Source organism: Mesoplodon bidens, assembly GCF_964165515.1.
Source record: "Mesoplodon bidens genome assembly, chromosome: X".
In the NCBI taxonomy this organism is placed as follows: Eukaryota; Metazoa; Chordata; class Mammalia; order Artiodactyla; family Ziphiidae; genus Mesoplodon; species Mesoplodon bidens.
In genome coordinates, this window is record NC_138163.1 from 1,116,532 (window position 1) to 1,140,682 (window position 24,151).

General features: G+C 56.1%; 2 protein-coding genes across 7 annotated transcripts in view; one reads left to right on the top strand and one right to left on the bottom strand.

Moving 5' to 3' along the window:
• The first annotated feature begins 444 nt into the window (after nucleotides 1-444).
• On the top strand, nucleotides 445-10,940 carry CCNQ (cyclin Q). Of its 2 annotated transcripts, none has more exons than XM_081221462.1 (5): nucleotides 445-680; nucleotides 3,630-3,813; nucleotides 5,295-5,427; nucleotides 6,652-6,879; nucleotides 10,452-10,940. In XM_081221462.1, the coding sequence occupies exons 1-5, from the start codon at nucleotides 563-565 to the stop codon at nucleotides 10,539-10,541; spliced, it is 753 nt and encodes a 250-aa protein (XP_081077588.1). In that variant the 5' UTR covers nucleotides 445-562; the 3' UTR covers nucleotides 10,542-10,940. The 2 variants fall into 2 exon arrangements, with proteins under 2 accessions (XP_081077588.1, XP_081077589.1); XM_081221463.1 differs by having other exon boundaries at nucleotides 10,512-10,940.
• A 6,804-nt stretch (nucleotides 10,941-17,744) lies between these two features.
• Nucleotides 17,745-24,151, bottom strand: part of ATP2B3 (ATPase plasma membrane Ca2+ transporting 3) — a gene marked incomplete at both ends in the record, with an annotated part of 41,429 nt that continues 35,022 nt past the window's right edge. For all 5 annotated transcript variants that reach the window (XM_081221436.1, XM_081221435.1, XM_081221432.1 and 2 more), the window contains one exon: nucleotides 17,745-18,065. In XM_081221436.1, the coding sequence (XP_081077562.1) occupies nucleotides 17,745-18,065 (321 nt within the window). The remainder of the gene's footprint in view (nucleotides 18,066-24,151) is intronic.

Genomic DNA, 24,151 nt, shown 5'->3' on the forward strand with positions numbered 1-24,151 from the left:
AGCCCCGAGGGACACCTTAGTCGGACCGCAGGGACTTGTAGCTCAGGTGCCGGGGAGGGTGATATTTTCGTGCCCTGACCCTAGGACTGTAATGTCACTTCACCCTGGAGGAGTAGCCCCGCTGGTTCCGGTTGCCGCAGTTCGTCTCCCGAGGGCGGAGCGTGTGTCCAGGAGGCGGGGCGTCAGCCTCCCGGGGGCGGGGCCTCGGCTCCAAGGGCGTAGGCTCCAAAGGCGACGTATGCGGCATGCAGGGGACGGGGCGGGCGCTCTCAAGCTGCCAGGCAGCTTCAGCCTCTGCGCTTGCGCTTGAGCTTGAGCCTGCGTATTCGGCCGGACCCGCCTTCGGCGGACAGCTGCGCTACCCACCCGGGGGGCGGGCGGGCCGGCCTGGGCTGGGCTGGCGGGCTGGCGGGCTGGCGCGCTGGCGCGCTGGCGGGCGGGCGGGCCGGGCCGGGGCGGGGCGGGATCTCCGCTCCCGCCGTGAGCACCCCGGGAGCCGGCCGCCTCGCGTCCGGGCCCTTCTCCTTCCCGCGGGGGATCTGGGCCCCTGGGGCGGGACCTCATGGAGGTAGCTGGCCCGGGGACCTGCGGTGGAGGGGGCGCGGCACTGGACGCAGAGGGGCGGCCAGCACCCCAGGCGAGGGTGCACTTCCGAGTGACGAGGTTCATCATGGAGGCAGGTAACCGCAGCCGGGAAGAGGGCTGGCGCCGCGCGGACGGGACGTGGAGGCCAGAGCCGCAGTGCTGCACTTTCACCCAGCTGGCCCCAGCCCGCCGCGGGAGCACCGAGCGGGCAGGCAGGGGCTGGCATAGCGAGGATCCGCTTCCCGAAAGATGGGACCCGCCAAATTCAGTGCTGGCGTGGCTGAGCGGAGGGAAGAGACCGGGCCTGCCCTGCCCTAGCGGAGGCTGGGAGGCTCGGCTTAGGGGTACCGGCCTCTGCCTTTCCGCCACGCCCTGCACACTAGGCTTTGAGCTGCGAGGCATATGCGGTCATGGCCATTTCATGGGCGGGCGCGTAGGTCCAAAGAGAGGATGTGGAGCCTAGAAGGCCCCAACTAGAAGGTGGCGGAATCGGGGCACCCGCATCTCGATTGAGTGTACTGCGCCTTCTGACACACCTGCCTCGCAGCATACGGGGATGCTGGCACTTGGTCACACGGAGCCTTTTGGAGCCCTTGGTGAGGCTCCTGTCAAACCTTGCTGACGAGGTCCCATCACATCTAGGGCCCAGGGGCTTCCCCGGTGGCGCAGTAGTTGAGAATCCGCCTGCCAATGCAGGGGGCACGGGTTCCATCTCTGGTCCGGGAAGATCCCACATGCCGCGGAGCAACACAGCCCGTGCGCCACAACTACTGAGCCTGCAGTGCTGTAACTACTGAAGCCCGCGCGCCTAGAGCCCGTGCTCCGCAACAAGAGAAGCCACCGCAATGAGAAGCCCGCGCACCCTAACGAAGAGTAGCCCCCGCTCGCCACAACTAGAGAAAGCCCGCGCGCAGCAACGAAGACCCAATGCAGCAAATAAATAAATAAACAAACATACAGGGAACTCCGGCAAATTTAAGTCTAACAAACAAACAAACAAACAACCCCCCCCCCAAAAAAACCCCAAACAAAACAACTAGGAGCCGGGGCGCAACTTGTGTTTTGAACCCTGCCAGGGCATCCACACCGTAGTGTTGGGCACTCCTGCTCCGAAGGCGAGGCGATGTAGCTGATTGGCTTCTGGTAGAAACACTTTATCTGTCAATAGTGGTTTCCTCAGCTGACAGATAGCTGTTGCCGATCTTTGTTACTTTGTATGCATTCTGTGGAGGAGGGCAATCTTTGTTACTTTGTGTGCATTCTGCAGAGGAGGGCGTTGGGTGAGTCCGCTTTCAAGTCAAGGTGGGCAGAGTCTTCGGAAATAGCGCAGGACCCTTAATCCCAGTGATTTGTACATTTAATTTCCAGGAAGTTTTGCAAAGTGTATAAGGAAGGATGGCAGTGCCCCCTCATATACCCCATTCATCTGCTTGGAGGATCCATGTAAACCAGGGAAGCATGCTACCCTTTGAGGGTTTGCTATATAAAAAACAAGACTTGGAGGGTCATGTGCAGTAATACCACCTAATCTGACATCTCTGAGAATGAGTGGTCCCATGTAGGAACTATCTATGAAACTGAAGTTTAAACCTGGAAATGCTAAAACCTAAATGCTAAAAGTTAATGCTAAAATGTTTTGCATATGCCCTTGCCCTCTGTGTGAGGCTAAATACCGGTCCTCCAAAGATTTCCCCATCCTAATTCCCAGAACCTGTGACTGTTACCTCATGTAGCAACAGAGATTTTGCAGCTGGGATTAAGCATCTTGATGTTGGGGAACTATCCTAGGTTATCTGGTGGGCCCAATATAATCACACCCATCCTTAGAGAGAGAGAGGCAGGAGGAGTAGATAGGCCACGTGATGATGGAAGCAGAGTTAGAAGATGCTGCACCGCTGGCTTTGAAGATGGAGGAAGGGGCCGTGAGCCAAAGATTGCGGGCGCTTCTAGAAGCTGGAAAGGGCAAGGGAGTGGGTTCTCCTCTGGAACCTCCAGAAGGAACCAGCCCTGCCGACACCTTGAACTTAGCCCCCTAAGACTCATTTTGGACTTCTGACCACCGGGATTGTAAGAGAAAAAACTATGTGTTGTTTTAAGCCACTTAGTTTGTGGTAACTTGTTACAGCAGCTCTGGGGAACTAATACACCTTTTTAGGTAGAGGATGTTGAACACAATTTTAATGATTGTTGGTTGTTCTCCACCTTCTTTCAGTCTATGGGATGTCATTTAACTTTCCCTTATTAACCCTGGTCATTTTGAATTTCTTTTGGTTCTGTGACCCAATGCAGTGATTTCCCTAGGAGCTGTCTGGGGGATTTAGGGCTTTAACCCCTAAATCAAACCATCATGCTCTGTTTTTTGAGTTCTGTTCCCTTTTCAGTATGTTGCTCTTTTTCCCTCGAGCCTGGCTGTGGGCATTGATGTTGCTTTTCTCCTGCTCTGCCTGCGGTTGCCTTTGGCAGTCACCCTGCTTGCTTTTCTTGCCTTTTCTAACCTGTGGACTAGTAAACCAGTGCTGAGTATAATCTTAAACTATGACCTCGGGACTTGTGGCATCTGTTTGATACTCAGAGGCCTTTTTCCTCCTGTCACCTTGGCAGGATTTTGGTTAGGTGAGCTGCAGAGGTGGGGGCAACCTCTAGTTAAATGCCTGCTAAGGTGGAAACAGGCACACAACTTGGTCCTTTTCAAGATGTGCAGAAAGGGATATGCCAGGTGCAGTAGTTTGAAGCCTTGCTTCTCCTGGCGTGGCCTTGAGGCTTGGGAGAAGTGTGGAGCCCACAGAGCTACTGAAGGGAATGCTGCACTTCAGCGTGACCCCCAGGGGCTTGTTAGCACGTTAGAGTCTGAGAAGCTCGCGTCTAAATCCCTCCGGTCGAGGACCCAGTGGAAGGCACGGCAGCCCCTGCCAGCTGGGCCCTGAGCTCTCGGTCTTGTCAGAACAGGGATGTGCACCCTTAGGGCCCAACCTGGCGGCTCCCCTCACACTTTGCAGGGAGTGAGCCCTGGATGAAGCACTCCCCTGCCTGCTTTCTCTCGGTAGGTGTCAAGCTAGGGATGCGGTCCATCCCCATCGCCACCGCCTGTGCCATATACCATAAGTTCTCCTGCGAGATCGACCTGGACGCCTATGACCCCTACTTGGTGGCCATGTCTTCCCTTTACTTGGCCGGCAAAGTGGAGGAGCAGCACCTGCGTACTCGTGACATCATCAACGTTTCCAACAGGTAGCTGCTTCCGGTGTCCCCCTGAATGGGAGGCCAGAGAAGGATCTCACTAGGCCCTGCCCCCCAGGCGGCAGCAGTCCAACTAAGGAGGCACCGGGGTGGCCTTGCACTGGGGCCGGGAGCACTAACAGCAAAGGCAGGAGTGAGCCAGAAGCAGGGGCACCTGTACGAGAGAAGCTGGGGCCACATTTTGGGAAGCCTCAGAGGCCAGGTGGGGTGCAGAGGGGAGTGGGAAAGAGGGTGTCCCTAGCGTCGCAGGCAGGCACAGCTGGAGCAGAGGGAGCTCGCACGGTGTGTACATACAGCTGATTCGCTTTGTGATACAGCAGAAACTGACACACCATTGTAAAGCAATTATACTCCAGTAAGAGTGTTAAAAAAATAAATAAAAGATCAAATTCTATTCTAAAAAAAAAAAAAGATTCTCGTGGAGTCTTGGACAGGCTGGATGGAACCAGTTGGGTTCTGGGGCCACCGTCCTATTTACATGGTGTGGAAACTTGGTCAGAGCTGCTCAGGGGTGTCTCTCGCAGTCCTGGGCCCGAGCGGCTGTGTTCCTTTTGGGGAAGGACACGGGGGTCCAGCTGGCTGGGCAGGCTGTGCCGAGGTCCCGGGGCCTGGGAGGAAGCAATTTATGGAAAGTTAGTGCGTCATAGCCTTTCCAGGAACTCTAATCGATAGGGAAGAAAACTATTTTGTGCTGCTTCTCTTTTAAGAAACAGTTAACGGAAAAGCACTCCCCACCCCGTAAACATGACAGGTTCATGGTGTACCTTCAAAGAGTAGGAGAAAAACAGGAGAGGCAACTGCGGAAGGGCAGCTGGAGTCCACGTGTAGTTGCCAGGGCCCCAGCGGGGAGGGCGGGCGGGCACGAGGGGAAGCTGCGGGGCGGGGCGCTCTAATAGGACGTTGGCACCGCTGTGGTTCTGTGGGGAAATCGGAAGAGGAGGGAGGCGTGGGGAAGGGCGAGTCAGCGCAGAGAACTGGGATCACTTGAGTGTGTATCCCATTCCCGTCCAGCTTGGTGATCTTGCATAGGTGGGAGTGTTGTGGACGAATAAGGTGTAAATAAGGACAGAAAGATCTGGAATGAAAGACAATGGAAAACTAAAATACATTTACATTTCTGAGGGCATCATTCTTGTGTTTAAATGCCTTCCTTGGGCCCAGAGTGAGAGCCCCGGGCATCGCCACCCCGGGTGCAAAGACTGTTCCTCTGGAGACATTGCAGAGAGCCCATCTTTACACTCGACGTCCTGCTGAGGAGGTGGGACAGCCATGGGGCTAATGCTAGAAGTGGCTTCTTTCGTCTCTGGTTACCGTTTCTATCGCATACGTAGACCCGTAGGTGGAGAGTGGTTGATGGTGACCCTATGCTGATCAACAGCACAGGGGCCCTGGCATTGCATCCGGATATCCCATGACTGGGGGCTCCTGGGGCCACCCACTTCTGCCGTCAGCCATGCTGTTTCTCTGCACAGGTACTTCCACCCGGACAGCGAGCCCTTGGAACTGGACTCACGCTTTTGGGAGCTCCGGGACAGCATCGTGCAGTGTGAGCTGTTCGTACTGCGGGTTCTGCGTTTCCAGGTCTCCTTCCAGCACCCTCACAAGGTATGTGCTGGGGGGGTTGCCGACAGTTCCCAGAGGCATGAAGCTGTTTGCTTTTTATCCAGAAAGTGCAGCCCCCTGAGCCTGGAGCCACGCGGGGCCCTGAGGAGGAGCAGTGACTGGCTCGGGCAGCCTCGCGCGTCCCCACTCTCCGGGTCCCTCAGGCAGCTCTAATTTCAGCTGCTGCCTTTCCGCCCGCTCGGCTGTGGCTGCAAGCCGGGATCCGCGTGCCCTCTGAAGCCCGTGCCCGTCCCCAGACCCGTATAAGTTGTTTGTTCACTGGGCTACGGGGAGGCAGGGCCCGTTTCCTGACCTGCCGAGTCCCTGGGCCAGGAGTTGCTGCCCCGCCTCAGAGCTCACGCCAGCTCAGCTGTGTGTATGAACCCACGAGAAAAGCCTGGTCACTCACCATTCACAGCTAGGAGTGCATTCGTCCCAGCAGAAGAATTGCTTCAGAAAAGCAGCAGAAGGGGCACGTGAACCCCTAGAGCACTCGGAAGGCCCCTGTGCGCAGCTGGAAAGGCGGCCTGCAGAGAGGCAGGGGTGGGCTTGGGACGTGGGCCTTCCCGACCGCCTCCCTAGTCCCAGAGCCACTGGTGGAGGTTCCCAGCCGTAGTGCTTTCTGTCGGCATGCAGTGCAGGGCTGCCCTCCTCAGTGGCACTCCCCGTGGGCTCAGGACAGCGTGGTGTTCGGGCAGAGGGGGTGCCGACAGATGGCCGAGCTGGAGGGCATTCAGAGGCCCTAGTGCCCCGAGAGCCAGTGTCCGGTGTCTGGCTGGCCCCTAGCCTCAGGCTGGACTGTGGGTGCCATGCCCTGTCGTGCAGATCGGGACGCTGTTTCTGGAGTTTTAATGTTTGAGCTGGGCCAAGGGGATGAGCAGAATGATCGCTGATGGTGGCCAGCACAGGGCCACGTTGACGGAGAGGGACAGTGGCGGGGTGGCCATTGAGAGCGGCTGAGCGGGTTTTGGGAGCCGGGCCTGGAGGCTGAGAGCAGGTGGGCCCAAGGGGACCGAGGCGGGGCTGGAGGTGAACCTGGCAGGAGGGTGGGGCAAGGCCCGTGGAAGGCACTGGGGCTTTTTTCCAATGGCACCGGGAGGCGACATCCGATCTGTGGTGAATACACATCGTGACAGCCTAGGGGCGAGTGGCTGGTGGGCAGACAGGCCGCAGGCTCACAGTGAGGAGGCAGGTGGCTGGGGCCAGCTGACTGGCGTGTCTTTGCAGTACCTGCTCCACTACCTGGTGTCACTCAAGAACTGGCTGAACCGTTACAGCTGGCAGCGCAGCCCCGTCTCCATCACCGCCTGGGCCCTGCTGCGGGACAGCTACCACGGGAGGCTGTGCCTCCGGTTCCAAGCTCAGCACATAGCCGTGGCAGTGCTCCACCTGGCCCTGCAGGCCTATGGGGTCGAGGTGCCCGCTGAGGCCGAGGCCGAGAAGCCATGGTGGCAGGTGAGGTGACTGCGTTGGCAGTCCCCCTTGGCGTGTGTCCCCCTCTTCTCTGCCTGAGGTCCCTGTACCTGGTGTCACATTTCTTTGTAGTAATTATCCACAAAGAAAGATACGGGCTACTTGGGAACCTTGAAGCTTGAGGATACTCTGTCCTAAGCGTCTAAGGCAGGCTCTCCCCCTCGACACTGTGGGCGTTCAGGGCCGGATGCAGGATGTTGGGCAGGACAGCCAGGCGTCGCCAAGTGCCTCGGGGTAGGGATCACCCCTGGCTGAGAACTACTGAGGTCAACCAAGCCCTGTTTTTGAACTGAGTGGGAGCTTCTCATTGATCCGAGGTTAATAAGTCTGGCTTCACGTCAGAAGACATATAGGGGGTGCTCTAAAAAGACACCGGTTGGTAGGTAGGTAGATAGATGATGTGTGGCTGGATAGGTGATGGTGGGTGGTGGGATGGAGAGATGATAGAAAAGGAGGTCGTTGGATAATAGATGGGGGTGTGGATGCATAGATGGGTAAGACAGATGACACCCCGCTTCCCCCAGACGTACTGAATGCCAAGAGTAGTTTGTTGAGAGCTGGGTGAACTGTGTGTGTCAGAAAGGCTGCAGTCCTAGCGGGTTTCCCTGGGTCGTCCCACTGTTTCTTAAAATGGGATTTTGACATCATTTTCTCTTTTTCCTTTCCTATACTTGAAGTTTGCTGCCCCTCTCTTCATGACACCCCATTGTCCCTCCTTGTCCTACAATGAGGTTCCATGTAAGCAGACTTTGGGGTGACGGAAGGCTCCTCCTTTTTGGGCACCACCCCTTCCATGTGAACCCACAGTGGCTGCCTCCCCCTTCCTGAGGCTCCCTCCCCCCGGCCTGCTCGCCCTTCCTGGGAGGTCACAGCTTCTTTCTGTGCTTCATTGTCCTTTATTGCCTGTCTACCCCCCCGCCACCACCCCAAGGCCAGGGACCTTATCTGCTTCATCAGCTGCCCCACGCCCAGTGCCTGGGCAGGTGGGGGGCAAAGGGCGGCTGTGTGGACAAAAGCATTGCTCCGTGCCGGGCTTCTTGGGGACTTCCAGATCACGTGAGCCCAATGTCCCCACTCTCTTGAATCAGGTGGCGGCGCAAGGGGCCGCTGCTTCCTGGCCCATCCTGGGCTACTTGAATCTGCCGGGTCATCACTGGCTTCCTCTGTGTGTCTTCCGTGCTGCTCACCTTTCTCTTCACTTGCTCCTGCCCATGACCAGGGCTGGAGCTGCCACAGCACCCTCTGCCTCCCACTCTCAGCCGTCACCCCTTGCCCCTCATGAGAGGAGAGCACGGGGAACAGCTCCGCCGCGGGCCTCTTTTCTGGGCGACACACACTTAACCCAGCAATCGTTCTCCTGGACGAGGCCGCCCCTCTGGGCGGTACACCTGCACTTCCCTCGCTCTTGTCTTTCCGGGTGGCTCTGGGTTCCATGCACGGGAGCGGTCGGGCATCCTTTGAGCAGGTGAGGGCCACTTGCTTGGTGATGTGTGGCTGCTGATGGGCCGCCTGCCCCGCCCCCAGATGCTTCCTCTAAACCGTGAGACACCCTTCCTGCTCACCTGCTCTCAGCCACCACTTCTCTGAAGTCGCTCGTCTGCCCTTGAGCATGGCAGCTGTGGCAGCGGGGGTGGCCGTTTGTGCCCAGGTGCTTCGGGCCTCTGGGTGGATGAGGCTCTGGCTCTAAAGCAGTAGCGAGTTGCAGCAGGTGTCAGAATTCCCATCTTTTTAAGGCCGAGTCCTGTTCCGTGGTACGGCTGGGCCACGTCATGTTGGTTCGTTCCTCCATGGAGGACACTTGGATTGTTTCCAGCTTTTAGCCCTGGACTACTTTTTTAAAAAAATATTTATTTATTTACATGGCTGCGCCGGGTCTTGGCTGCAACAGGCGGGCTCCTTAGTTGCAGCTCGCATGTGGGATCTAGTTCCCTGACCAGGGATCGAACCCGGGCCTGCTGCATTGGGAGTGCGGAGTCTTAACCACTGTGCCACCGGGGAAGTCCCGGCCCTGGACTACTTTTTAACGATCATTTCTTGGCTTGGGGTCTCCAAGAGCATACAGCTCGTGGACCCTGACAAGCAAGCCTGTATTTCTTTTCTTTTTTTTTTTAACCTCTTTATTGGAGTATAATTGCTTTACAGTGGTGTGTTAGTTTCTGCTTTATAACAAAGTGAATCAGTTATACATATACATACATCCCCATATCTCCTCCGTCTTGCGTCTCCCTCCCTCCCACCCGCCCTATCCCACCCCTCTAGGTGGTCACAAAGCACCGAGCTGATCTCCCTGTGCTATGCAAGCCTGTATTTCTGAAGTATTGATTTTCCAACCAGAGTCCAGGGGGTGACGGCTGATCTTCCTGAGCCAGTGGTCGAGGGAGGGGGTGTTTCCAGGTCACTATCTCCCACCTGAAGTGACAGCCTGTGGAGAGTTCAGGCTTCCTTTGGTGGCCGTGCAGCAGGGTGGACTCAGGTCCAGCTTTTGCCCTAGCTCAGCCCTGGGCCTTGACCTTCGTGGTACCTTGATTCCCCAGGCAGCAACCCCCTGGCCCAGGGGCCACGGCATCCAACCAAGTGCTCCTTGTTTTGCTTTTTACTTGCCGTGTCATCAGGGGTCCCCAGGAGCACCCTCAGGCTCGATGTGTTGCCGGGAGGACTCACAGAGTTCAGAAAAGCCATTATGCTCGTGGTTATGGGAGTTCCAGTTAGTTACCGGGAAAGGATACAGGTTGAAATCAGCAAAGATAAAAGGAACGGAGGACAGGTCCAGGAGAGACCAGATATGAGCTCCCAGGTCCCTCGGCCCTGGGCAAACCGAGACCCTCTCATCAGGCAGGGGCCTAGAGCTCCCCTCCCAGGAGCCAGGCCAGGACCAGACCTTCCTTGGGAACGTGCAGAGCTAAGCCCTCTTCATTTGGGCCCCTGGGGACTCATGTTGCAATTTTATAAGCTCTGTGGCACAGTCAGGTGGTGGTCTGGGGACTTCCCTGGCAGTCCAGTGGTTAGGACTCGGCGCTCTCACAGCCGGGGCCCGGGTTCAATCCCTGGTCGGGGAACTAAGATCCAGCAAGCTGTGCAGTGTGGCCAAAAAAAAAAAAAAAAAAAAAAAAAAGACGTGCTCTGGTCCAGGCTAGAGAGCAGGTCCACGTGTTCCCTAGGGGTTGGCCTAGGGTAGAGTGGGGTCCAGGAGACCTAGCCTATTTCTGAAAATGAACTCCCCACCCCTGCTCCCATGCCCAGAGACTGTGGACCTGAGAGCTCCAGGGGGAGGCAGGAACCTGTCACCAGCTTCCCATGTAACCCAGGACAAGTCCCCTCTCGTGTATGAGTTGGACAATCACCACAGCCTCTTCCATCTGGAATGTTCTCTGCTTTGTGATCAGCCTCGGCAGGCTGGACCTGAACCGGCTGTGCAGAGAGCCACCCTCGTTTCCAATAGCCGAGTCCCCATGCCATCCCCCACCCCTGTGCACTGTGATTCTGTGCTTAGTGGCAGATGCCTTGTTTAACCGAGAGGGAGTCTAACCAGAACCTGTTTTCCTTCTCCTTTCTAGGTGTTTAGTGAAGACCTTACCAAGCCAATCATTGATAACATTGTGTCTGATCTCATTCAGATTTATACCATGGACACAGAGATCCCCTAAGGCCCTGGTCCAGGCCTGCCCAAAGAGAAGTCCGTGACGCTCGGCAGCCTGGGGATGGCACCGCCACAGGGCCGTGAACGCCGGCCCCCAGAGGACCAGCTGGAAGGGCTGGTGAAGGCGATGACTGTCCCCGGCAGCCGTGGTCTGGACAGTGACAGGAGCCACGCCTCCAGCGGGCGGGCTGGGAGTGCACCGCGAGGGGCTGCCGAGGCCAGGCGCTGCGTCTGCTTTTGTCCTTTGAGAGGACCTGACTGCCGTGGAGGGTGACATCATCGGAAGGAAAATGAAAGAAAGGATGGGACTGCGCCCCTGGGGATTTTCTAAAAGCCTGATTTATAGACTGAATTAATGTGCAACATAGATGGAATTTTATTTTGTGTAATAAAAGATACAAATGAACGGGGACACCCTGTGTTTGCTCTGTAGCCCGTGCTGCCCTGGGGGGGTTGTGGGTGCCATCCAGACTCGATTTCCCCTCAAATGCTCTCCAGTTGGAAGTGCCTGGGGTAGGCCCTCCACCACTTCTGGAAGGCAGGATGGCACGGCGTGTGCCTGTGTCACAATGACGTCCCGTAGGAGGGCCCACGTGTCCTCCCTCCTCTGCTGGCACCCTTGCAGGGCTTGGCAATCATTCTGCTTGGAAAGTGAGGTTACATCTTGGAAAGAGGGGTTAAGCAGTATCATTTGAGTTCAAGAAGACCAAAGTGTATCTAGAAAGTTACAAATTTGTATTAATGCCAAGACAGTGAGTCAAGAGGCCAAGCCTAGGGAATCTCAGAGCCGTGCCCTGCCCCCCGACTCCCACTCAAGTGGCACTGCTTCAGGAAGGGCTGCTCTTGGGTGTGCCCTGGGGGAAGGAGGCCAGCCTGGGCGGTTCTCCCTGGGAACCCCCGTTGGGCTCGGCGCATGCTGGTAGGACCATCCTTCAACACATGATGGCATGGGCGCTGGGGGACTGTCCCAGGCACTTCACCACATTTGCGAGGTTGTCACCAGGGGAGCGCAGGCTCTGGTCACTGGCCACCATGCCCTCTGGCACCCACAGTTATGGGGGCTGGTTCGCACGCCCAGGGTCCACTGGGTGAGGGGCAGAGGGAGGGGTCACTCATGGGTGACAAGTCAGGCAGTAGGGCTTGCTTGAGTTTGCAAAGTGATTGTGTTATTTGTCTTCAGGGTGAAGGATATGAGTAAATGTCCCCTTTTCTACTGTGTCCTTTCCAGCTCAACTGGGCACCCTTTGATGACAGAGTCTGTGCCAAAGCCCAGGGCCCGGGCTCTGAGCGCGGACAGTGGAGGGTGAGGGACCTGGCTGGCAGGCCTCTGAGGGCGGCTTCGGCTCTCTTGCCAGTCCTTTCTGCCTTGTGCTTTTTAAAAAGCACCTTGCCTCCATCACCCCCTTCCTCCCCACAGGCTGGGCCCAGCTCCCCCCCACCCCGGCCTTGCCTGCCCCACGTGGCCTAGCACTGCCCTTGGTGTCCCCACCCCAGCCGAGAGCCACCGTGCTGAACAGGGCGAGCTCTGGGCTGCGGGGCTAACAGCAGCCTCTCTGGAGGTTCTGTGGCCCTAAGTTTCCTCTCACGATTACCAGGTATCAGGCAAGTTCCTTTCTCTCAATGGGACTCAGTTTCCCACTATGTAAATCGAGCAGGTTGGACCAAACAATTTCAGACTGTGACTGCTGACTGCTATTTTAAATCCCTCAACCCATGTGTGTGCCTGTCACACTGCCCTGGGGACTTGCTGGCTTTGTGTGCTGGCCTCTGGGCCTGTCAGCTCAGTGCTTGTCACTAAGGGGTCGTCTGTGTGTCTTCCTGATGCCGCTAAGGCTGTGAGCCCCACCTTCAGTGTGTGTTGTCATTGGAACAGAGATAAGGATAGGTATTGGGACGTATGTGACACTTTTGAGGAATATGTGACACGGCCAGCTGTGCTTTGTATGTGCTTTGCAAGGACAGTTCAGCCATAGAGTATGAATTAAAACCTGGTGCAGGGTGGTTTTCTTTTGTTTGCTTTGGCTTCCTATTACTGAGGCTTTTGTAAAAGATAGTATGGATTAAAGATATACAGCCTTCCGTCTCCTTTATTTTAGGTTCAAAAAGGAGAGATTGAGATAAGATTTTCTAGAACCTGAAGCTTCCAGGAGCTTTTCATTCCAGAGCACATCTTAATTACTGTAAAGTGATAAATGTTTGACCCTTCCTCGGCCTGTCAAGCCAGAGGAAGGAGCAGGCAAAGCAGGTTCTATGTGGGGCTCGGCCCATCTCTTTCTTTTCCAGCCGGGATGGGGAGTGGTGTCCCCCAAAGATATGTTCACGTCCTAAGCCCCGGAACCTGTGGATGGGACCTTATTTGGAAATAGTCTTTGCGGTGTTGTCAAGGTAAGATGCGATTCTACAGGAGTAGGGTGACCCTAGTCCAATATGCCTGGTGTCTATCAGAAGAGGAGAGAGAGACAGAGACAGGCCTGTGCAGAGGGAGAACACCAGGTGAAGACACAGACTCACAGGGACAAGGCCCTGTGACGACGGAGGCAGAGACTAGAGTGATGTGTCTACAAGCCAAGGACTGCCAGCGATGCCAGAAGCTGGAAAAAACTAGAATCTTCCCTTAGAGGCTGCAGAGGGTACGTGGCCCTGCCACACCTTGATTTCAGACTTCTGATCTCCAGAACTGGGAGAGAAGAAACGCCTGTGCTTTAGCGCCCCCCATCTCCCGGTTTGTGGTACTTTGTTACAGCAGCCTAGGAAACTCACACATGGGCCTTCCCCCAACTCATGGCACAACCCCCCCCCCCCCCCCCCCCCGTTCCCAGGCTACCAGCTGGTAAAGATGGCCTCCGGCTTCGTGAAGGGATGGGTGTTAGAGTACCTTCCTTGCCCCAAGGCATTTGGCTAAGTACCAGTTTCTTCCCATGGGAACCTGGGTCATATTTGATAGTGGAAGTCCATGAAAAAGAGAATTCAGACATAAATGAATGAGGTCTCTCCAGAAGGTGCAGCTGTCTTGATATGGCATTTGGCCCAACCTAGACTTACTTAGCATTATGATTTGAGATGGCCTTGTGCTTCAGTGAAGCAAGAGCTCCCTGCTATTTGTTTGCCTGCTGTTTTCTGCCATTTGTCTCTGGTCTTTTTTGGAAGTATGGACTCTGGTGGTTGGAAGGGAACTTAGAAGCCATTTTGCTCATTTCTTGGCAGCTTCCCTGGAAAATGCTTTCTCTGGCACTGCCAAGTCTACAAGGGTGACAGGCAGAGTGGGGGAATAGAAATATGAGGAAACAGGACGCAGGGACTTTTGGCACCATTGCCGCAGGAGTCATTTGCAAATCTTGGGCCAGAGCTGCCTTCGTGGCTCTACTGGTGCAGCACGGCTGTCCCCAGCACAGGTGTTCAAAGATGCCTAGTGAGCGAAGGAATGAATGGGACAGTGACGCTCGGAGCAAGTGAATGAGTGCAGTAATGGGCTTTCTTTCCATGGCTTTGGTTTAAAGAGGAAATCTGTGGTTGGAGCCCTTGTGCACTGCTGGGTGGAATAGAAAACGCTGCTGGTGCAGTGGAAAACGGTCTGGCCGTCCCTCCAAAAATTAAACAGAAGATTACCATAGGATCCAGCAATTCCACTTCCAGGTATCTACCCAGAAGAAGTGAACGCAGGGGCTCAAATAGGTATTTGTACACCCGTGTTCACAACTGCGTGATTCACACTAGCCAAATGTGGAAACCACCCAAGTGTCCATCAATGGATGAATGGATAAACAAGATGTGGTCCATCCAATCAGTGGAATGTTACTCAGCCTTAAAAAGGAAGGTCGTCTGACACCTGCTACAACATGGCTGCACCTGCAAGGCATCATGGTCAGGGAAATCAGCCAGACACAAAGGACGGATACTGTGTGACTCCACTTGTATGAGCTGCTTCGAGCTGTCAGATTCCTAGAGACAGAAAGTAGGGTGGGGGGGCACGGGCTGGGGGAGGGGTAGGGGCCACGGGCTGGGGGTGTAGGGAGGGCACGGGCTGGTGGGTAGGGAGGGCACGGGTTGGGGGGGTAGGGAGGGCACGGGCTGTGGGAGGGGAAGGGGGGCTAGTGTCTAATGGGGACAGAGTTTCCCTTGGGGAAGATGAACACTTCTAGAGATGGATGGTGGGGATGGCTGCACACCAACCTGAATGTACTTAATGCCGCCCAGCTGGGTGCTGAAAAATGGTTAACGTGGTAAACTTGATGTTATGTGTACTTTCTCACAATTAAAAATGAAGCCGTCTGCATGTGTGCCAGGGTTCTGGCATTTGGGTGGTGTTCCCTGCTCCCACCCTCCTCTGAGGATGCCACTCTGGAGATTCACATCAGGCCCTTCCAGGTCAAGACAGTTTGAGGACCACCATGCGAACCTGACCCCACAGGGTGGTCCAGCCCTCTCCTCCTTCCATGAGGATTGGCAAGGTGGCCACAGCCCCAGGGGACCCCCGCTGCTCCCGGGGCTCACCCCAGCTTGGTAGAGGGAGGAAGATGCTTCTCTTCAGGTCTGGAGGAGAATTCACCAAATAATAAATCACACACGTTACCCAGACTGAGATTGTGGGAGCCTTTCTTTTTTTTTTCAATACACAGAAAGTTTGGTCTATTCTTTAAATTAGGAAATTCAACTACAGACTTTAAATTATTATGCATCTGTGGTCTTCCTCATTAAGATATTTTTGTTCATCTTTATAACAGGCAGATAAAAATGTAAAACAGATTTAATAAGTGAACACAGTTGACCAAGCCATTCCATATAAGATAATGCTTGAGAGAGAGGGGCTCCCCGACGAGACAGGGCCCCGGGTCTGAAGACGCACAGAAATGAGAGCAGCGATCTGCACCCCACACCCCATGGAAAGGCAACCTAGGGACTAAACAATCGCCGTGTACAGGAGGCAACTTTGGACAGCAGCAGCAAGGCTTTGTGTCTACAACAGAGGATGAAAAGAAGCCCGTGAGCATAGCATTACTCAGTGTATATTCTTCAATTTAAACATTTCCAATTTCAGTTCTTGTCTGAGAACACACAGACCCTCAACAAATTGAGTTGCCCTGTTTGTTGTTGTTTAAACAAGCACATTAGGGAACAATTTACAAATGGGAAACATTCTCAATGTGCCCTTTGGAAGAAAGGGATGGCTTTAAGTTGTCGGTAGCTGGCATTTTAAGTGGGATTTGCTTTTCTAACCGAAATTCCTTTGCCCGAGATTTGACTACTCCTGCTCAGGGGTGACATGGCAGTAATGTTAACAGCGGGGACCGAGCACGCTTGGGACGCCGCCTGCCCGGAGGCACACAGACACAAGTGGAGGCAAGGCAAGCCCTGGCCAGGGGCTGCGGGATGGGCACGGGATAGGCGAACCAGCCTTGCCACTGGTCCAGCTGCTGCTCAGCTGCTGAGCGTGCCCCTCCACCCCTCAGCTCCCAGCTGTCCCCCAGCGGCTCAGCCCCAGATCCGAGCGACAGGCACCTGTACTAGCCGTGGTTGGACCCCAACCTCCTCCCTGCAAAATGTGAGACAGAAGAATTCTGAAGGTAAAAGAACCTCTGCTCTTTCTGCATTTCCCACCCCGGTTGTCGCGCATTAGAGGAAAACTGAGGCTTGGCACGCCGCGTGCCCACACTTCCAGGAGAGGCTCCCGAGGGAACCGTCTGGGGAGCCCAGGCCCAGCTCTCCCCACCTGCAGACCAGGTGCTCAGCCGATGACGTGGCAGAGCTGAACTCCTCAGCCTTCCGCACGCACCATTATAGCAACAGAGACGAGGGAACATCGCTCCCAGGGGCTTGGCCTCCCCGAGGTCGCCGTAGGCGGCTGCAGACCCAAATCCATGCCCTCGTGGGTCACAGTTATCCTTGAACAGGATCCGAAGAGTGCTTTGCGCTTTGGCGGCTGGTGACTGAGAACTTTTCCCAGTCGCTTTATGGGCGTCTCAGCGACAGCTTCTTGGCATTTGCCAAAGCAGAGCGGGAGTCCAGGTGGAGGCACCCAGGGGGCTGGGGTCTGCGCTGTGGCCGCAAAGGCTCCTCCTGGGTTTGGGTGGTGCGTCTGTCTCCGCTTTCTTTCTGACTCTCTGCATTCTTCCCCACCTCCACCCGTGGACCTGGCTCTCCTGGAGCTGCTCTGGGGATTCTGGATCATTCCAGGAGGTCAGGCATGGCAGGCGGCCTGGCTTCGTGCTCTTGAAGTTGGGGCTCTGACAAAGAAAGCCTACCCACTGGCCAGAATTCAGGACTTGGAACTGGAGTTGGAACCAAAGGAAACCGAAAGCAAAACTCCCCCTTCGGCCTTCGGCCTAGTGGAGGGAATCATTCTCATCAATACTTTGGTATTTTCCTTTTAAGTAAAAATTCCATCCAATGGTGTTTTTTCCTCTATAGGCAGGGGTCTCAAAGTGCAAATGTTCCAACTGTTCCAACTGTAATTGCTCCGGCCTCGCGCCTGCCCTCCCAGGAACTGTGCTGGGAGTACGGAGGATGGAGCGGACTCGGGGGAGGGGAGCAGTGCGGGGGAGGGTGTCCCAAGCAACCAGAAGAATATTCTTGCAGTCTAGTTCCCTGAAAAAAACCCTGCCGCGATAAATAATGAAATTTCAAAATGAAAACACCCGATAAGAGAAATGGAAATATCATGCCGTTAAGTAGTTCCTTATTCTTTAGATATGCATCTGGTCCTATGTGCACGTACACGTCTATACGCGCACACACGTGGCTACGCACACATGCACACACAGACTGACTGCACGTGTCCTGGGGAGGGGGTGCTGGGCCAGTGGACCATCTGGGCGGGAGCATCCTTCCTGCAGAGCGGTGCTCGCCTGTTGTACCTGTTGATCCAATTGCTCTGCAGCAGGTGCCACGAAGCTCTCAATAACCCGAAAGCAGCCCTCTGCCGCACTGCACAGCCCAAACAGGGAACATCTGGTGGAATTACAGTGTTCGTTTAAAAAAGCTTCCATAGAAAAAGGGGGGAACACAACTGTTCTTGCTCTCTGGTCTCTCCTTCCTCCTCCTCCCCCTCCTGGTCCTCCTGAGTAAGAAGCCTAGAATGGATTGGCTTCTGGCAGGTGCCTTCGAGCATCTTCAGCGGCGTGGCGGGCCCTCCTCGTGGCCGGTGCCCTCGCCCGGCCCGCCCGGGTGCGTGTGTGTGCGGGGAGTGCGCGTGCCGTGCCGAGAGCAGTTCAGCTTAGAGGGACGTCTCCACGCTGTGGAGCGGGCTCGCGGGGCCGGAAGAAAACACTGACGAGGTAGCTGACTTGGTGCCGCGCGTAGTCAGGTAGACGCCGCTGTCTATGGCGTTGTTGTTCTGGTTGGGGGAGGGTGGGGGCGGGGCCCGCAGGCGCTCCTCGTTCTCGTCCACGTCCGTGTCATCGATGAGTGGGATGTTGTGGGTGTAGTCATTGATCAGAAACTCGGGCGTCGCCATGAAATTATGGATGGAGGTCTTGGATTCCGGTTTCTCCAGGCCTTCGTAGAGGGAGCTACGGAATGCTTTCACCACCCGGATCTGGAGGGGGAGGGGGAGGGACAGGGAGCAGGAGGGAGGGGAGGGGGAGGAAGGAAGAGGGAAGGAGACCATCAGCGGTGAGTTCCGCCCACATCCATGGCAGGGGTCACTGCGTGACAAACGTTCGTCTTTTGGAACAGTCAGAGCCCTCTGCCCCGCTGCAGTCTCCCTCCCGTCACCTGATGCACATGCAGGACAAATGGCAGTGGCTTTCTCTAGGCTGACCTGGGCAGATGTTCTGGAACTCAAGAACAAGGGATTCACGGGACTCCTGGCTGCTCCCTCCCACCCCTTCCCCTGCACTGGTTGGGGGGGATTCCAACGTGGGAGCCCAGAAAGATGACTGGGCAAAGGGAAAGTGCTGGACAGTGGGCTCTCCACTTTCTCTTCCCAGAGAGTCCAAGGAACTTTCTGGCAAGAGAAAGTCCCCAGCCTATGGGCACACTGCAGGCCTTTCTCGAGTTGGTCCCCCTCCCTGGCTTCTCAGCGTCCTCTCCTCTGTCTCCCAGCTCCTGTGGCAGCAGCCTGTGCTGGCCAGGTCCAGACACATCTGCCCATCACTCTCCGTGCTGCTAAGTCCAACGGCCCTTCTGTGTCTCCATCTTATTTGATCCCCCAGGGGCCGCCTGCCCCTCTGTCTGGGAACTTCTCCTGGCTCCCCTGACACTGCCCCTGTCTGGCCCTCCTCCTACCTCACCGGTTTCTCTGTCTTCATCTCCTCCATTGCTCGTTACTCTTGTCCCAGAGTGCCCAGAGCCCTGGCCTGTCCCTGTCCCCCTCCTCCCTGTGCATACCCCCAGGCTCACCTCCTCGCCCTGGCCACAGCTCTGGGCTCATCTGGCTATAACCAGGGACTGCGGCCCAGGCCCCTCGTCAGAGCTCCAGGCCTAAGAGCCTGCCAGTCCCCCATCTGGAGGCATCCAAGATGGAAAATGGCCCCATTTTTAATTTACACCGACCAAGCCTGTCCTGCTCGGATGTCCTGATTCACCAGCTGGATGCATTTGATCTGGTTGTCATTTCCCTTCTCAGACCCTTCCATCCTGCATCTCCTGCCATCAGAGCCCTTTGTACTCTGCTGATACCCGCACCTCCAGCCTTTCTCACCCTCTTCCTTTTCACTCTCCAAGCCACACAACTTCTTTCAATCCCTGGAATTTGGTTGGGGGCCATATTCTTCCCCCACTCACATTTTCTACACTTTGTTCCCTGGTTGCCCCACTGGCATCTGCAGACCTCAGATCAGCACAAGTGCCCCCTGCCCGGGGAAGAGCTTCCCACAGTGCCCTGCTCCCCAGCTACCGAGGCCCCAGCTGAGCTCAGGCACCCCTGACCTCCGTACCTCCCACAGGACCCTGCTCTCAGAACTAGCCCCTTGGCCTCCACTGGCTGCCCTGCCTTCACCTCCACATGTGCTCAAGTCTCACCGGGTTTGCTGCCTCTCTCTGCTCCTTCCTTCAGCCCCCAGCCTGGGCTCCCTCATGTTTCTAGAAGGCAGAATCAATGGGAAGCCTTCAGCTGGGCCCCACACTAGCCAGCTGGCCCTGTGCTGAGATGCGGAGGCCAGAGCCTTCCTATGTGAGTGCGTGGACACAAAGTGAGTTCTAAAGCCATTTCCAGGTCCAAGGTTCTAGGGTTGGGTTTTCTTGGTTTAGACAAGGTGTTGGCAAACTGTGGCCCAAGAGCGAACTCTGGCCCTCAACCTGGTTTTGTAGATAAAGTCTTATTGGGTACACAGCCATGCCGTGTCCTCTGAACGACATGTCCAATGTTCATGGCTGCCCCCTGGTTTAGACCATGAATCCCTTTCAGCCCTGCAGCGTCCGGATCCCGGGGTCAGCCTCGCTCAGCCAAGCTCAGTGCTCCTAGGTCAGTTTAAACCAGGAGAACCTCACAATCAAGTGCAAAAAAAAAAAAAAGAGCCAAAGGGCTCCATAAAATTGGAATTTTCTGATTCCATGTCTTAAATCCAGTTAGGATTTTCTCTGAATTTGGTAAAGCCACATCTTCCAGATCGTAGATGGCCATCATTTGCTGTCGGCCCCTTCATTCCCCAGACTGGCTTCTGAGACCAGGGTGACACAGAAATTGACAATCATTTGACATTTTTAATGGAAAGAAACAATTCACTTTTTGTAGCTATGGCAGATGTGGCCTCATAATTTGGGCCTTTTCTGGTGCCAGGATTGTGGGAGAGCCAATGGGACACTGGCTGTGGCTGTGTGGTGGTGGGGGATCTACTCCGGCTGTCAGCCACCCCCTCAAGCTACAGAAATGGGAGCAAGCAGTGTGCTGCCGCCCTTGACCCTGGAGGCCTTTGTGGTAAGTTTGCCAGCAGTGCCCCGGTGCCCCTGGCTACATCCTTTCCCCTCACCTGGACCTGGGTCATGTGATCAGGCCAGGCCCCTGCTCAAACTCATCCTCAGCTCTCCCAGAGGGTGGCCGGCTCTTCCCTCCCCAGCTTCTGTTGCTCTGGCCTGGAAGGCTCCTTCAGGGACCTCCTCCCAGGTGTAATCAAAGACTCACTTTGATGCCCCTCACTAGCCTCGTTTGCTGCCTGTCACCAGAGCCTGGCGCAGAGCGGCCGCTCAATCACCAGCAGAATGTGCCAGGGCTGCCCACTCCAACGTGCGCCATTGGCTTGAGTCATCCTGAGCGTCTTAGAGCTGACGGTGAGTCAGCTTCCCTCCAGCTTCCATTTCCCTGCATGCAAATCTTGGGCTCTTAACACATGGCTTGGGATTGGTCTTATGATGGGGCGTTTTCAGGCCACTCCACGCTGAAAGGCACAGTCAAGCCCCGGGACACGGGTTTGTTGGGAACTGGGAAACGTTTCTAAGAGAGGACCGCCCTGGAGGCCTGAGCTCGCACCTGGGAGTCTGAGGACATCCCCACGGTGGAGTTCAGTGCGTCCCTGCGAAAGCCTGGTCACAGCTGGGTGGGTTCAGTGCTCTTCCCCAGTGTGTGACCCTTACTGCCTCCTGAAGCTCCTCTCCTGGCCTGGGACTGTCCCAGGGGCCAGGGCAGGGTCCTCAGGCCACCTGTCCATCTCTAGGACGCCCAAAGGGATGTCATTGCCCTCAAGGCTGTGAGTGCCACCCACAGCGCACAGCCCACCTCGACGCCATCAATGCCCCGTGCACCGCGTCCACCTGCGTCTGCTGCTCCTATACCACCCGTCGATGGCTAACGGGCCTCTGGAACTGCAGGAGGTCCAGGAGGACCCTCAGCCTTGACCCCTGCCGACCCTGCCCCTCGCCTAGTCTTCACATCGTGGTGCAGGGCTCTGGCTGAAACTTGGAGGCACCAGACCCAGTGCCGTACGTCAGCGTGTCTTGGGGCCCCTCTTTCCCAAACCTCTCCAGGGTGGAGCCCCGAGCGCAGAGATGCCCCCTGCCTGGTCCCTGGATCTTTCCCGGGCTTCAGCCTGTGTGGCTGCCGTCCCTGGGGTCTCTGGTCCTTCTCTCTGACCGCTGAGTCAGGCCCTGCCCTTGCTGTGTAGAAGCAGGGACTCCAAACATCCCAGCAGCTGCTGAAGCTGCTCTGGGTCCTGACTGGTGGCGTGCACACTGGGCTGCGCAGTGTAGCACACCCCCAAGTCCAGGTTACTGTAAGAGAATTTAAAGGTAAAGAAAGACGTGAAAAGCACCGGCCAGTAAAGAGGACGTCTAGATTATAGCCAACAAGGAGCAGGTGTGGCTGGGGCTGGGCGCTGTCCCATGGCTTCCCTCCCCTTTCCGAGTGAGGCCTGTTGCACCCCACCGCCTGGCCTCTGACACTGCATCCTGCTTCCTCCTTTGCTGCCATCTCTGTCCCCCTCGTCTAGGTTACTCTTTGCCCCTCTCTCGGGGCTGCAGCCCCTCCAGCTGTTGGTATGCAGGGGCCCAGCTTCGTTTGGCCCTGTTCTCTTCCGCCCCCACTCCCCAGGGACCTGTCCACTGGGCGCCCCGTGCTCCCCACACCCACCCCTGCTTCCAGGTCCCCCTGCTGCTGCCCATCCACTATCATGGCCAAGGGCCCCAGGGTTGTCTGGGCCTCTTCTCCATCCACATCCATGCATTTCCTGGGTGCTTCTAGCCATCTGCCTGCTAAGGAGCTCCCACCTCAATGTCCAGACTCAGGGCTCTGCCTGCTTCTTCAACTTTACCTCCCACCCGCCACGTCTCCTCCCTTGTCTCCCTGTTGCCACCCTTGACGTCCACAGTCTCTTCTCAGCATGGCAGCCTGAGCAATCTTTTCCAGCGGAAGTCAGAGCGTGTCACACCTTCCACTGGTCCAAACACTTTAGTGGCTGTGTCTCCCTCAAAGGAAAAGTCCTGCCAGGGCCTGCCTCGGGCCATTCTCTTCCTCTTTCTCCTTTACCCTCTCCAGCCTCCCGGCTCTTCCTCAAGCCCGACACTCCTGCCTCAGGACCTTTGCACTGGCTGTTCCCTCTGTCAGGAAGGCTCTTCCCCAGTGAGCCTCATGGCTCCCCCTCAGCTCTTTCCATTTACAGCCACAATCCACTCATCTCCCTCAGCACCCCGGCACCTCTTCTGCCTTCTTTTCTCCCCAGTATGGTTCACTTTCAAACACCCCACACATCCCATTATCCTCTCCTCTGTCTCCTGTCACTGGAACATAAGGCCCCTGATGTCCCCAGCACCCAGCACAGCATCCGCATGCAGCAGGGGCTCAGTAGATAGGTGCTGGGAGTAGGCGGCCCACACAGCCTGGCACGTATCTCCCACCATAGCTCCCCCGACCAGTGCTCTCTGCCCACGTTGCTCGGAAGAGCAAGCCTGAGTGTCCCCCAGGGCCATCACCCCTGCCCTGTCCCCCGCCTACACTCTTCTTCCACCAGATCATCCCCTGTTGGCCTTGTCTCCTTATTTGGAACTCAGCTCACAAATCATCCTCTGAGAGGCCGTCCCGGACAACCTTTATCTAAAATAGTGCCGCTAATGTTTCTCTCGTTCCGCTTCCTTTTCCTCTGAGGCCGGTGACCACCTGCACTCAGCGCAAACTTACTTCTCTGTTGTTCGCTGCCCGGCCCTCGCCCCCGCATGTGAGCCCTGGCCTGTCTTCCCCTCACCGTGAGCTCCATTAGCGGGGATGGGGCACGTGATGCTCCAGACCCGCAGGACTACCCCGGCCACAAGGAGAAAGGATGCTTGTGTCAGACTCTGCCATGGGACCATGCTACTGATGAAGAGTTGCAAGCAGAAGGGGTGAGAGTCACGGCTGAAAGTGGATGTACCCCGCTTTCGTTTTGAACTTTAATCGCTTGCGTTTGCAATGTAGGTGTTGGTGGAGGCGGAGAAGGGACGTGAAAGCAGGGAGGAAAGCGAAGGATGAAGGAACACCCAGCCCCTTAAAGGAAAAGAAAAGGAGAGAAAAATAAAAGCAAAGGCTACCGAACAACAATGACAATGGCCACAACAGAAACAGGGTCTGACACCTTCGTACTGTGGGAGGAGCAGGCCCTGGGGGTGGGTCGGCACCCTCTGAACCCTCCCTTCTGTCTCACTGTGAAGCTCACAGAACTCAGAATTCTTCCATCCAACTCCTGCCCTGTCCTTCCGTACCAACCACTGTCCAGAGCCTTCTGGGGGAGGAAGGAACCTGGCAGCTTCCCTGGCATCGGGGCTTTGGATTTAGAGCAAATTCCGAACACAGCAGCCAGGGAGAGCCATGGTGCCTCCATGAACTTTAGGTTCCCAAGTCCCACGCCCTCCCCGTAGGCATGAGGGTGCATCATGACTTGACAGCAACACAAAGACGTGTGTGTGGTGATGGACCCACAATCACAGGGGGGGCAAGGGGGAAGGCTCCCTTTCCTCACCGCGGAATTAGGAGACGTGAAAATTCACACTCCAGAGTTGGCCCTTTCACTGAAGGATCGTATCCCAAACCAAAGACACGGCTTTGTGTGTGTCGGCAAGCCGGAAATGCTGGTGGCTTGTGAGTTTTGGGAAGATCACCTCCCATTCTGTGGGCACGCATGTGTGCCCAGGACCGGGACAGGCCAGACTCAGTGGCCAGCGTCAACAAGATGTCGCGCCGAACTGACCCAGGCATGGAGAGTCCTGGGTTTCTCAGGGGCT